The sequence below is a fragment of the Juglans regia genome, chromosome 12, assembly GCF_001411555.2.
Source record: "Juglans regia cultivar Chandler chromosome 12, Walnut 2.0, whole genome shotgun sequence".
In the NCBI taxonomy this organism is placed as follows: Eukaryota; Viridiplantae; Streptophyta; class Magnoliopsida; order Fagales; family Juglandaceae; genus Juglans; species Juglans regia.
Window position 1 is genome coordinate 16,628,503 of NC_049912.1, and position 14,816 is coordinate 16,643,318.

At 35.7% G+C, this 14,816-nt stretch overlaps 1 protein-coding gene across 2 annotated transcripts; it reads right to left on the reverse strand.

Annotated features, from left to right (window-relative positions):
• Window positions 1–963: 963 nt before the first annotated feature.
• LOC109019911 (kinesin-like protein KIN-12B) lies at window positions 964–14,361 on the reverse strand. Of its 2 annotated transcripts, XM_035683222.1 has the most exons (17): window positions 13,927–14,361; window positions 12,555–12,692; window positions 12,387–12,470; window positions 12,176–12,301; window positions 12,025–12,084; window positions 11,872–11,925; window positions 11,689–11,781; window positions 8,456–8,551; window positions 7,536–7,681; window positions 6,299–6,448; window positions 6,086–6,215; window positions 4,733–6,001; window positions 4,550–4,648; window positions 4,311–4,463; window positions 3,449–4,246; window positions 2,084–2,398; window positions 964–1,630 (listed from the first exon to the last, which is right to left on the reverse strand). In XM_035683222.1, the coding sequence occupies exons 1-16, from the start codon at window positions 14,224–14,226 to the stop codon at window positions 2,087–2,089; spliced, it is 4,008 nt and encodes a 1,335-aa protein (XP_035539115.1). In that variant the 5' UTR covers window positions 14,227–14,361; the 3' UTR covers window positions 964–1,630; window positions 2,084–2,086. The 2 variants fall into 2 exon arrangements, with proteins under 2 accessions (XP_035539115.1, XP_035539114.1); XM_035683221.1 differs by lacking the exon at window positions 964–1,630 and having other exon boundaries at window positions 1,718–2,398.
• Window positions 14,362–14,816: the final 455 nt, after the last annotated feature.

Sequence of the window (14,816 nt, forward strand, 5' to 3'; positions counted from 1 at the left end):
TAAATTTGTGAACCAGAAAACGATAGAACCTCTAAGTTTTAAATCCAATATAAATGTAACAGTTACATTGCAATGGAAGATTTCTCAGATCGTTTAAGACATTAAATTTTTTTTATTAATCATCTTTATCCTTTCATCATTTCATTCTCAAATGATAACCGGAGCTAGAATAAATAATAATTTTCTTTTAAGAAAAAATAAATTATATTTGCGAGCACCATAAAATGGCAAGTTTGCAAGAAAATTTATTGTTACCTCGTTTATTTTCACAACTCTTCTTAACTCATTTCATCTCAGCTAATCATTACAACTTTCTTAAATTCTCACACAAAATAAAATAAACAATTTAACTTTTTCAAATTTCAAAACAAAAATAATATTAAAAAATATATTCTAATAATATTTTATTCAATTTTTAATTTTAAGCTCAACTTATCTCATCTCCTCTCCTCTCATATTATCTGTAAAAATAAACAAGGCTTAAACATTTTTTATAAATCAAAATTCTATCATATCAGAGACAGTGATGTAGAGTGTTTTCTATTTCATTATTCATATAATAAATATTTGATAAAAGAAAAAAATAATAAAAATTAAAAATAATATGGAATGGTGGAGTGTTAGAAGGTTGTGAAGATTTTTTGATAAAGAAAACAGTCACCGGTTCGAACCTACTGTTGTGATTAGATCATTAAAAGGGAGTGATGACTGATCATCCTAGTTTAAACCCCCAACAGTTATTATGTCATAAATACTCTTTTTTTTTTTTTTTATCTAGAATTTTGTCACTTCTAGTCACACAAATTGACTTGTTATATTTTAAGTAGCTTTTGATTTAAGTGGTTGTTGGTCCATAAAAATTATTTAAAATGTGTCGTACCAACCAATATAATTAAAGATCATAAATCAAGGATTTTACTCTTACTATTTACAAGCAATCAAATTGTTTTGTCCCCACAAAATTTGAGCTAAGTTTAGGAACCTGGAAACCTGATTATCCAGTTGTTCTTCAATTCCAAACTTGCAAAACACATAAATTTAAGAAAAGTCTGTAGGTCTGGACATCTGAATTCACTACATTTCAGCTCTTTTTTTGCAGGTTTATCTTCTACTGTGAGAGATGGTTTTATATAAATGCCACTTTTAGGCCCATTTTCCCACTTCACAATGTGATATAGCTATGTTGTTTTTGGTATCACTAAAAATTTCCAATTGGGCAATTAATGGCAGGGATTTGGAAGTCTACTAGTTTTCCTTCCATCCCCAGCCTTGCCCAACGCCTTTTGGAATAGAAATTATTAGGGATAGATTCATGTCAGAGAAGATAAGGCTATAAGCTTCCTGTTTAATTGTCTCCTGACATAATAAACTACTATATCAGGAGGCTGCTAAGTGAGTACCTGTGGCCTGACTGCTTTTGCCTTCCTGTGTCCATGGACATACTTCTCTAATCCACTTGAAGATTTCCCCCTATCCACTTGACGAGCAAACCAATCAAATAAATGATTTAAAACTTGGACTCACAGACTTTTCTCTTTCCTTGTAAGATCTTTCTGCAGTTCGGCTGTCTCCGCAATTAGAGGTCCACCATATCCATCCATCATTACATGCAAACTAAGATCTCCCTTTCCTTTCATCAAGATTCAACAGGAGTTAGGAATATGGAAGTATTATGGTTAGACGCATCATGGAATAAGAGAGATATTGATACCAAATCCATAATATATTGTGCGTCAAGTCAAGAAGATGGAAGGTAAATGATTAAGGGAACAAAAGAACAAAAATCCAAATAACCGGAAAAGGGCTGAAGTAGGAGTGAATAAAAGAATATGAGGATTCAATTCCGATACATTATGAACTCAGGAATCTGAATTGAGAAAGAGCAATGAGAGAATACGTATATTGGTTTTCACGATTGCTACAAGCTTTACCAAACAGATGACCAGTCAAATATCCTACTACTTTGGAGCTATGTAACAAAAACTGTTGGTACTTGGTAGTACATACTATCCTACTACTTTGGAGCTATGCAACGAAAACTGTTGGTACTTGGTAGTACATACACTTTCGGCCAGTAACTTACCATCTATATGTTGCATCGATCATAACCAGAGTACCATGATGAGGGTTCGGTGAGTTTTGGCAACTCACCATCTTCATCATTATAGAATGAGTCAAATTCCTCTCTCCATCTCTGATCACTAGCAATATGAGCCTCCCCTGTATCATACTTGGCAATATGAGTATCATCATAAACTGGCCGGATTGCTTCTCTGGGTAAACGAGATTCCGTAAGGAGCTCATTAAGGGCACTAATCTCCTTTTCATGTTTTTTCTTCAATCTATCAACCTGTTTGTGGGCCTCCTCAGTTTCTTGCTCTGCCTCCATGGCTCGCTTCTGCATAAAAATCTTAAGTAAATCAAACTTTGTCAAAGTAGAAGGTTGAGACACAAAAGGTTCTGTTTTGAGCAACATTAGAGGGAATTAATAGCATATTTCTTCTAAGATCATCACTTGGCTCTAAATATTGTGAGGTTCACCATTGTCCAACATGTCCAAAGCTTAATTCAAATTAAGAGCAGTATAGCAACAATTTTTATAATTTATAGAGCATGATTCTGGGCGCTTTTGAAGCTTCAATAATAGAAACATTTGGTCAAAAGTATAAGCTCACTATGTAACATGTACAGCTGTTCAAGTTCAGGACTTTTAACAGGTCTACTTTTGAGTACAACCTCCACTGTTCAACGGGAAAAAAGAAAAATTTAAAAGTCCATCTAAACAACTTAAAATTCATAAAATTTTAGAACAGAGTATCAACTGTGAATATATAGTTAAAGAGGAAAACATGCGGAAAATGGTAATTTTAGACTTTAGGAGGGAGAAATGTAAACATGTCCCAACAGCTAATGTAGAATGAAGAGAAAGGAACTGAGCGAGCAGATCTGGTTAATTGAAAGAATAACTGTGCTTGTTCTATTCGCTTAAGTGTAATTGTGTGAGACTATGGGAACTGTGTGTGTGTGTGTGTGTGTGTGAGAGAGAGAGAGAGAGAGAGAGAGAGGAGGGAAAGGAGAAAATACATTACGAGGATTGAGGAGATTACTAGAATGTGAAAGACAAAGTATGAGATTTTGAAGAGAAAATGATAGGATATCATAACGTTCCAATATTTGAATCATGAGTGGTATCAACCATTAAGAGTCTTCTCATCAAGATGGTATTGACCCAGAATAAGTCGTATCTCAAATGTGATCTTCTTCCCCTTCCTATTAGGTTAGAGATTAATATCACGGATTATTAACCCATTAATGCATGTCTAACTTACCAATAAAAAAAATCGTATAATGTGCGTAAGAGTTTGGTAGAGGGTGAGGTCTGTAATACCAATCAAAAGAAAAGGAAGAAAATTATAAAGCCTCAACAACAAAAGACTAACAAACTTACCTGAGAAGACACAACAGCCTCTTCTGCTTCTGTCAGCCGCACAAGTAATTCTCCCGCAGCCTGCACAGCTTCAGCTGTGTCCCTCAATTGAGCCTGAAGTCCTTTATTTTCATCCCTATAATATCGCCTCTCTTTTTCTCTTTCTACTCTTAATGCTGAGATTTCTGCTGCAAGGGCATTTATGAACTTGGACTCAGCACCCTTAACTCCTGCTTTTGCAGCTGCTTTCTTCACGTCCTCTATTCCTTCCCGGATCATCCTATGCCTTGCAAGCAACTGAATATGTTTCTCTTCCAAATCTGCATAGAGTTCCAAAATGCGTGCATGCCCCTCTATAGCCATCTGCATTGCTTCCTTCAGCTCTTCGGCACATTTCCTCTCAGTTTCTAGTTCTTGCTTTGTCTTTCTGGTTAGTGACCTGCTAGCTTCAAGTTCAGTTCTCAATTCTTCAGAAAGAGAAATCCACCTGCTCTCTGCCTCAGTCCAATGAATTCTTTCCTGTTCAAGTTTCTCCTCAGCACTCACAGTGGACTCCAGAATTCCAGTAAGAGGTGGAGCCAAATGAGGCTGACATGAATAAGTCAATTGCGGTGGTGGGTTTTGTCTTCGACATGAAATGGATGAAGAATCTATGTAAAACTGTAGCTGGCTTCTTAAATTTTGAATCTCTTCCATCAACACTTCCTTCTCACCCATATCATAGAAATTCCGATAATGTTCCAGCTCATCTTCAACTCTTTTCAAATTGATTTTGGTCCTTAAAACATCAGGATGATTCTCATACTTTTCCTTTAAGATCTGTAGAACAGAGGTAAGATATATGCACAAGGTACTAAAGGGAACTTTGAGAACAAGTTTCTACCTTATGCTCCTGTGTGAGGGACACTAGCTCTTCCTGCAAGAACTCCTCAGTGGGTAAAAATCCGTCCATAAGGTTCTCAAGGCGAAGAATTTTATCCTCCCTTGTCTGTGCTATAATGGCATTGCATTCCCTCTCGTGCTTATATTGTTGCATCTGTAAATGATCAATAGAAAAGGTCATGTCAACACTAAAAAATAGTGGCTATAGTCTGTTATCAGAAAAATTTGAAAGAGACCAACCAAACAATTAAGCTGCACAATCTCAGAAGTTTGCATGGCACAGAAATCTTCTAGTGCCATTTCTCTCCTGATAGCTCCTGCCAAAACCTTCTCCACTGCCTGTGTAATAGGGAAAGGTCAACTAAATCATGCATGCTAAGATCCCAGAACGATATATGGAAATCCAGCTGTCTCTAAGCTTACTTTGGGAACATGCTTCTTCAATTTGTCGGCAGGCTCTGAGCCATCAACAGGTACTAGCTGTAGGTTTGAACTGTCATCAGCCTCTGTGGCCTCTAGCTGCATTTTATTCTTGCAACTGGTACACATAAATACAACTGAATCTTCTTCTATTGTATCACCAATAGAGGTTTGGACACCCATATCAACTTTTTCAACTGGTAAAACTGGCTTAGATTCTGTAGGTTTTAACGAAAACCTGAATGATGACTGCCTTAGAGCTGAACTTTGGCGATGACTATCAATAATTTCAAGGCCATGGTGGATGCTTGCTGCCAAATGTTCAGTTGATGAAATAAAGTTTTTACTTTTCTCAGCAGACAGAGTATTAGATCTCATGGATTTCTTGAAAATATGAGCAGCCTCTGGGCCCAACTTCTTGTCATCTTGCGGATCTTTCTGTGAAGCAGTCAGCATTGATGAAGTTCTCAAGCTTTTCCTGCTGTCGCAGATTCTGGGTGAAACACTTTGAATCGGAGACTTAAGTACTGGAGAGACATCAGATGGAACAATGCTCAGGCTAGGAGACACACAATTCACTGTGCCATTTGGAAAATCATTCAGTGCTTCTGCACTGGAGATGCCAGAAGAAACTCCATTAAGTTCAGAGACTGAGCAGGAAGAATTATCCCTCACATTTTTGGTAGGTGATTCTTCATTTTGAAATTTACTGAGAGACGAGCTAAGAATATTTGTTCCCTCTGCAGGTTGCCAAGATGGATCTCCATCAAGGACATTACTTTCTCTGTGATTTTCCTTTATGAGATTGGGATCAGTTAGCACATTAGCATTAGAAGAATGTGAAGGGTTTCTAACAGAATCTGCACAGTCAAAAATCATCATTTCATCATGATCAGATGCTCCTTCCATACTAACATCTGTATCCTCAGAACTATGTTCTTCAATCCATCCACCTCCAGATGTGTAGCACTGAGGCACATTAAAACTTACATCTTCAGAGTCTACAAGTTGCAAGTCTAAATTTACAGCATTTTTTGTATTGTTAGTTTCACTGTAGGCTATTTGCTTATCCACTTGAACACAGAGCCTCTCAACAGCTTCCTCATCAATCTCCATCTCCTCATCACCGTCATTGTCCACATGGGTTAATGTCACTGGACAATTGAGACTAGACTTTAGTAGATTCAAGCTTCTACGGATCCATGCTGCTGAGTTACCTCCATTTGAGTCAATGGCATATCCGCGGTTAGCCTTATATCTATCTAGTTCATCCTGTTGAATGCATCCATTAAATTCATATTTACGAGTTTAAGTTTGTGTATTGGAGAAACACAATTGTTATGAAATAAAATATACCCTTAGCTGCCTTATCACTTTTCTTAAGTGATTCACATCATTCTGCATTACTTCATTAACAACTGCCTTGTTCTTAATCGCCTTAGCACGCTGAGCAAATCTCAACGTACTGAAAGTTTCACTCTTACAGCTGCAAAATTGAGTTATGTGACCTTCCATTTCAAAAAGAAGAAGCAAGGCTGCTATGATAAAAGATGAGCTCAGAAGTATTACCCTTGTGAAGGAGAAACAGCACAGACCATCGCTAATTTTGAATTTCCCCCAAGAGATTCCTGCAATAAGAATGTCAACCTGGAGTCTCTATAGGGGATATGCCTTTGCTTTCCCGTTTGAGAAACTTCAGCAAGAATGTTGATCAAATTCCTGCACTCCAAAAATTCATCCCAATTAGAACTTAACCTCTTTTTTCTGACACATTAACACATAGTTAACCAAACGACTTCAGCATAAGTTGAGAACAATTATCAGTCTTGCTGTAGAGACTGCTCAAACTCACGAGTAAATGTAGATTAAGACCAAATAAATTTGGCAATGCCATTGGCAATTATGATGGGAAGATGCTGGCTTGTACCACCAAAAACTACAATAGCTATCTTCTTCTTTTTTTTTTCCCCAGCTAGTTAAGCATGGCATAGGCCTTTTCTCTTTCCCCAGCTAGTTAAGCATGGCATAGGCCTTTTCTCTAAATTGTCAAAATTAGTTCCATAACATGTAGTTTATCATTTAATAAAAGTCTCACTTGGAACGTTTCATACTAAATTTTATGCAACAATCTTTCAATCCTTCCCTAATTCTTGATCCTCTGTTTCTAAATACCACCAATGGTCAAGTGCTTCAAAGGAGATAAATTCCTCATCAAGGTTACTTATATTGAGACTAAAAATTTGCAGGAAAGAATTTCTATGCATCAAAGATCTCTGTTGATTATGATATTATTGATCACATAGTATCTTCAGAGTAGAAATAAAAATGTAAAAGACTTTTCCTTAATGCACGCTACAGAGAGACTCTGTCATTCCCCCGTACCAAAACATTAGTTCTACTCTACAACATTTATGCTCCTATCTTTTGACCATTATGTTTGCCCCTTCAATTTATCCACTTATTGCATCCATAAGTTGTTAACTTCCATTCTCCTTACTTCAATGTTGCTTAGAATTCTAGGAAATTTAATCCAAAAGGAAATAAGTCAACTTCACCAATTAAGATAATTTTTATTATCAAATTAAGCTTCATTTGACAGTTCTGAGATAATGGTAATTGAAATAGCTCTGAAGACGAATGGATACTGATGACATTAAATTAAGAACTTGACGATGGGCAATGTTATGTTATGCCTATTTGATCATAGTAAAATGTTAATCACGCATGCAATAGTGCACTGGTAAACCATAATCAAAATGCAGGATGACATAAAATATCATACAAAAGTTTATATGCTAAACTATACCCAAGCTGTGAGAGCGATCGATTAATGTTCCCTGCTTCCTTTAAACGCTCTCCTGCTGCACCGGTTAACTTTTGTCGCTCTGAACCAGCTAGATCAACAAGATTTATTCTGCTTGTTTTGAAGCAGCTTAAAGCATCTGCTTTGCTCTACCAAAATGACAGTTCACATAAAATTCCACTAGCAAATACGTGATGCAAAATCAATAAAGAAAAATAATTATTTACAATTCTCTTGTTCGTTAAAGAGTAAATCCCAAAAGCTTAATTTGTAAGGAAATAAGCAGTCCAATGTTGTCTAAGCCGAACTGGGCACTCAGGCACGGCAAGGTACAACCCAAGGCACCACTGAAGCCCTGAGGTATGATGCCCTTGGCTCTTACCTTCAGCAAGGAAATTGCCTGTAGCCAAACACCTTAAGTGAGCGCCACTCTAAAGTTGCTACATTTTAAAGGTTGTCCAAATAAATCTCTCAGGAAGTGGCTTTTAAACTTAAGTTCAATAAAAAAATTTGGGGGGGGGGTCAAAGAAGAAAGAAAAGCATGTGAACAATAAAAGTCACCTTTTTCGCATTTGAAATATTGGAGTTAATCACTAAAACCTAAAACGCAGGGTAGGCTTGCATAACAACCAAGAACAAATTCTGGGCCATGCACTCAAATGCCAAAAGACTTCCCCAATTCACATCATTTAAATCAAAAGATGAAATCTATAAAATTTTATGCCACAATCTAACCAACAAATTCACAATCAAATACTGATGTCAAAAGCTTCACAAATGCACCTTACTTGGCTAGAAGAGTCTTGTGTTTCATATTTCTAACACCCCTCTAACATACTTACATCCTAACCACAGTGTATTTTAGTATTGATAATATAGCTATTAGGAACTCAATAATCTACAATTCTCAATCATGCTATTACCTTACATCTTGATTCCACAACACAAGTGAAAACAGTATGTGAACGGGAACTCTCAGCATTTATACTTGTTGCACCTGTCCTCCGATTTGACAACCCCTGCATAATTTATTCAGTGCCTTTAAATATGATGTTTGCATAAATAATCCATCTGCGCTTATATTCTGTGGTAAAATATAAACAATTTTGCCAAAGAAAAAATGGTTGAAAATTAGGAAGCTGCACAACTAATCTTTAAGAATAAATGGAACAAATTATGAAAAGTATGAATAGTTAGCTTCAAAAATTTTGTTTTTAAATAATGATTCAGTTATTGTCTAGTAATCTTTTTTTGATAGGTGAATATAGTAATCAGTAGTGCGTGCCAGATAGGGGTTAAACCTAAAATTAAATAAATAATAAATGGTGATCTGGGACTCGAACCTTGATGTGCACTTTAAGCAAGATTGCCTAGTAATCATGACGATGACAAGATTGCCTTCAAACAAGAACAGAGTCCAAATACAAGACATGCACTTTATGCAGGCCTTACCTTATTATTCATCTTTTTTCTTTTTTATGATTTGTAAGTTTAACTCGAGGCTTAAGAGGCTTGTGCATATCCATGAATGTCTCAAAGTGAAGAAGCAAAAATAATTTTCTTCTTTAAGCATAATAACCAACTTTTTTTTGTAAGTAAGAAATCTTTATTAATAAGCACAAAGGATGGAACACAAATACATAGAAAGCATGAAAACCGCATTAATGAACTTTTGACATTCATTGAAACAGGTGAACTTAACACTTCTATCCTATATTGTTTGCCTATATTCCATCTTAGGATGTCCTAAAATATTGTCCTCGACAAAAAGTCCATGGGAACAAATTTAGTAACCTTGTAATACGGCCAAGTGACTGATGTAAATAATTTGATAAATTTGCCTGACTTTTTCAGGAATGTAATCTTGAAAATTTGTAGAAAGTGGACAAACAAAGTGAAACACTGCATACTATTACGCTTCCCATCATAATAATTCTGCCAGTTTGCACAATATTGCAGCTCCATATTAGAAATTAACTTCCAACTACATTATTCAAACCTCTGGCTTCAGTTAGTTCTGCCCCGTTTTAACTTGTATGTAATCTAGATTGCCGGTTCAGAAGGTAAATACAGCACTCAATGCCATTCAAACTAGACCCCATGCCTACATATGAACCACCATGATCTAAAATTAACTGTCCCTCTTTTGGTCAAGTCTCTGACTTCAGCTAATTCTGTCTGTTTTTAATTATAGGTAAGTTAAAATGCTGGTTCACAAGGTAAATACAGCACTTGATCTCATTCGAAACTAGATCCCATGCCTACATATCAACCCTAGGGCTGGGCAGTGGGCCCCCGCAATCTGGCCTGCCCGCCCAATCTGCCCGGATGCAGGGGTAACGGTTTTCCGCCCGTTATCCTCGGTGGGCGAGCGGATAGTTTAAGAAATAAGTTTAAATGGGTGGCCCCATTTATATAAGTATAAATTTTTTTTAAAAAAAAAAAACATCTATTTTGCATTGTTTCTCATTTCTTCCAATCTAGCTGCTCCTCCACCCTCCATCTATTAGGCCACTCTCCTATTTCACCTCTCTCCTTCACGGTTTTCAGCCTGTTATCCTCAGTGAGTGAGCGGATAGTTTAAAAGATAAGTTTAAATGGGCGGCCCATTTATATAAGTATATAATTTAAAAAAGAAAACCCTATTTTGCATTGTTTTTCATTTCTTCCATCACTTGGGCCTCTCTCCCATGTCTTCAAAGTGGGCATAAAGACCCATGGTGGGTCGTTGCGCTCATTACGCATAGACCCATTATGGGTCGCTATGTAGAGGTGGGACTCTGTGCAAATCTGTCGACTTTGGTTGGTTTATTTGTAGATATGTTGATTTGTATTAAAGGATGTTGATTGTGGCTAATCTCGATGGATTTATGGGAAAAAATGGGCTGGAATCCACCTGCCTGTTCAACGGATACAAGCAGACAGTGATTGGGGCAGAGCAGGAGACGGGGGACAGAGAGGACAGCTATGGGCGGGTTATCAACCCCTACAATCTAAAGTTAATGATTTTTTATTTTTTTATTTTTTTGCATTCTCTTTTAAATCATTTAGAAACAAAACTTGCCTTCGTCATTGACACTTCTTAAATTTCGATTTCTAATGCATTCAGGTAACAGGGTGTAACGACATAAGGAATGTTCAAGCCACATCTAGGCCTATACTACAAAAGAACTACTCAAGGTTATAATCGAAATCCCCTGGGAAATATTATAAAATACTTGAACTTCTCCCTCCCAAGCAAGGTGGGATCCCATTCACCACCTTTATATACATAATCACACAAGCCCTTAAATCCCCGATGTCCTCATAGGGCCATTCTACCATAAGTGGCACAGCTCAAGTCCCACACTTCTGAGTAGGACTGATACCAATTTTAACAACCCAAGGAAGGCCCAAGCCACATATGGGCATAAGTTCCAAAATGACTGGTCAAGATTACAATTGAAGCCCCTTAAAATCATTAAAAAATGCTTTGAACTTCTATGTCCCAAGTACCACTCATTGAATTATTACAAGGGGAACAAGAAAGAAAAGAAAATATTACTCATCAAGAAGTATCGAAATGTAATCAATGACAAAAAGGATTTAAGAAATTGAAATAAATAACAATTAAAATATTTGCTCTAGTTGACATTATACACTGAAAAACTGCACTTTAGTGTAGTAACATGCACATATAGAATTACCTAACCTGAGATGAAGTCAACTACTCAATTTTTTCCATGTAAATTAACTAGAGTGCCTCCAAATATGTTGAGATAAATAGTCATATATAAGATTTTATCAATTTAACTTTTATAAGTTCATATATATTGTTTATCTAACTAATTTTGAATTTTATGTAATTTAAATTATTTTGGGTGAAAAGACATAAAACAGCTATAATTTACCTATGAAAAACATTTTTAACCCTAAATTTTTTGTTCAACAATTACCCATGATGTGTTTTCTTTCAATTAAATTGATTCAACATTGAATGATATTCTAGCTATGGATGACCATTCAATGTCTGTTACCATTAAGTCAATTAAAAAAAAAAATGTTAATTTGCTTCTCAAACATTTATCTTCTTGTGCATACACGGATTCAACTTGCAAACACCATAACAAAATATGTATTCTTGCCATGCCTATGGTAGAAGTATAACAAAGAGCACCTTTATCAAGAGTAGAGTCACATCCTTCATTGTACAAACAGACTCCTCTTTCAGATTTTCAACATAGACTCCAGATTTGACATCCTCCCTTACCTGGGAGAAAAAGCAACAAAAGAGCTAAGAAGAACAGGTTTATATCAGCAAAAATAAAAAAAAGATGAAATAATGTTAAGTTCCTTTTACCTGGAGATTTCTTTGATTTGGATCCAACAAATCTGTGATTTGCTCATTGTAAATCTGCAAGACAAAAAATAAAATAAAATAAAATCAAGTGGCATAGCAGTACAGGTATAAGTAGGTCAAGGATTCCAAAAGAAGTTTTTATCATAATTCAACCTCAAGAAAAGAACAGTAACACTGATACTCAAGTTGTTTGTCAGCATGCTTGATTTGCTCCTATAAAGATAGCACAAAAGCACATATTAGAGCACTGTTCGTTAATATGATAAAACCTTCAATGACTGCAATAAAGTACATAATACCTCACCTCAATTATGCGAGCAAAGAGTTGCTCAAAAACACGAGGGGTTAACCCCTGTTGGTCACTGGATAAGTTTTCTTGCAACAAGGCATTGGCTGGACCCCACATAGTATAAGTCTTTCCACTTCCCGTCTAATGATATCAATTTTCGAATATATGAATAATAGGATCATTAAACTCAATAAATGAGAAAAGAATCAAAGAAACAGAAAGATACCTGTCCATAGGCAAACACAGAACTATTGAATCCAGCCAGACAATTTTCAACAAGGGGCGCTCCCACAAGCTGGAAGATATCTTGCTGCAAATAAAATAAATAATTTAGCTTTTCGCAACTAGAAACCAGTCAAAAACCAGAAAACAATCACATTGATATGAAGCATGCCTGTGTCGCTTCAATGTCAGCAACCGAGTCAAATGTGAAGGTTTGTCCATTAATTGATAACGACTCTCTAGAAGATTTCTGAACTATTATGTCACCTTCATCTCTGTCCTCATATGGCGGTCGCACTCGGACAATTACCTGGAAAGTTATGACAAGATCCTCCAGAAATCAGTGAAGACTCCAATGCTATGTTCAGGTACTGAGAAAATGCAGTGAACAAAGACATCAAAATTTATAATCTCAAACCTCCTTGGACTTTTCTAAAACAAAAACCCCTGGTGAGTAAATCCTAGTACATAAATTCAATGGAATTAAGCTGAGTTGTTGTCATTAAAAAAACAAAATAAATTTAAGCAACACCACTATACCAGGTTTTAGAGGTGATAAGAAGATGTAGGAAACGAAGACATCAAAAATCTATAATCTCAAACCTCGATAGCTTTATTTTCCTAAAAACAATGCTGAGTTATTAAAAAACAAAACAAAAAGAACTATACCAGTTGGTCGGGGTGTCCTCTTCATTCATACAGAAACCAGCTTAACATAAAAAGTAAGATTTGAGATGCACACTCTCTTAATGTGTTAATATAAAGAGTAAGATATCACATTAAGGGGATGCTTGGGGAATGGGATGAGATGAAAATTTTGTAAGTAGTAGTAAAGTGGTTTGTAAATAGTAGAGAGATAGTTTGAGTTAAGTATTTATTAAGTTTTGGAAAATGAGATAGAAAAAGTTGAATAAAAAATATTATAAAGTTAAAATATTGTTAGAATTTAATTTTTTAATATTATTTTTGTTTTGAGATTTGAAATTTTTTTTTTTTTTATATTTTGTTTGGAAGTTTGAGAAAATTGTAATGATTAGTTTGAAAGTGTTTGTATTTAACTGATGTTTGGAAAGGAAATAAGATGGGATGGGATGAGATGAAAATTATTTTCAAACAACCCCTTACTCTTACTAATTTTTAGAACAGCAGGGCAAAGGTCAAAAAGCAGAATATCCAAATGGGTTCAAATTGGTGTTACTACATTTGGGACAGATTATTTTATCTCTTTTTTTTCCCTCTACTTTTCCTCCACTATCTAAGCAGCGAAACAAAAATATAGTTTCACTGTAGGTGACTTGAATTACACGGTTTCTGTAAACCAGAACTTTCTAAGCATAAAAGTTGATATTCATGTCCATTTCTATGCAAGCAGAATTAAATCAGAAGCGGGAAGTACGAAACAAAGTTCAAAAAGAAAACTGAATAGAGAAATGTTAAAAGTCACATCAAATTAATTAGGTGGTTTTACATTATCTAGGTAGCCACGGATATTAGTGAAAATCGTACGCATAACCAGAAACCCTAAATTTCACGTCAAGCAATACCTTGACGCCAGAATCAGAAGCCCCTGGGACAGAAATCTCAGGCACGGTCTCCATGATGAGCTTCCGCTTGAGAGGATTCGAAGAAGGCGGCCTCGGTGGCAGAGGGCTCTTAAACTTGGCCGGAGATTGCTTCGAATCGCACTGCATAAAGTTCGGATCGGGCGGAAGGGCGTTCTCCTTGGCCGATATGGTCTTCCTGGACGGCCTGGGCTTGGTCGAGCTAGGGCTGGGGGACGACGGTAGGTCCGCGGAATGCATCTCCCTCAGGATCGGGTTCTTTGGTTGCATGTAGTGCTTCATTTTGAGGACAAATTGGAGTATGATACAGAGAGAGAGGAAGGGTTTGGAGGGGACAAGGAAGCGAGAGAGAAGGGTGAGGGAAATGTAGCCGTTGCAGGAGGGGGAGAGAATTTGAATTGGGGGAATTGTGAAAAGCACGCGCACACAGTGACATGTATTAGAGCAGAGGCTTGGTTTGTTTACAGAAAATATTTCTGTACGATGTTATCTTATTTTATTATTATAAATTTTTTAATTTTTAATATAAAATAAAATAAAAACTTTAATTTTTTTAATTTTTAAAATAAAAATAATATTAAAAAATATATTATAGTAATATTTTATTTTTAATTTCAACTCATCTCATTTCATCTATAAAAACAAATCAACCCTAATCTAGGTACTCATGCAAGTTCATATACTAATGTCTAAAAAAATTAAAATTATAATAATATTTTTGTATCTTTATTTATCAATAAAAGTAGAATAAATCTTTACAACCTCTCAATACTCTACATTTTATATTTTTATTATTTTTTTCATTTATAAAATATTTATTATATGAATAATAAATAGAAAATTTGAAATAATTTAAAAAGAATAAATTTAAA

Bases quoted from the DNA above. Each gene is read 5' to 3' on its own strand.
- LOC109019911 (XM_035683222.1), bottom strand. From the start codon at position 14,226: ATGAAGCACTACATGCAACCAAAGAACCCGATCCTGAGGGAGATGCAT. The intron at 6,002-6,085 runs GTATATTTTATT...TGCATTCAACAG, and splicing joins AAGTGATAAGGCAGCTAAGG to GATGAACTAGATAGATATAA. The intron at 4,464-4,549 runs GTTGGTCTCTTT...GATCATTTACAG, and splicing joins TTGTGCAGCTTAATTGTTTG to ATGCAACAATATAAGCACGA.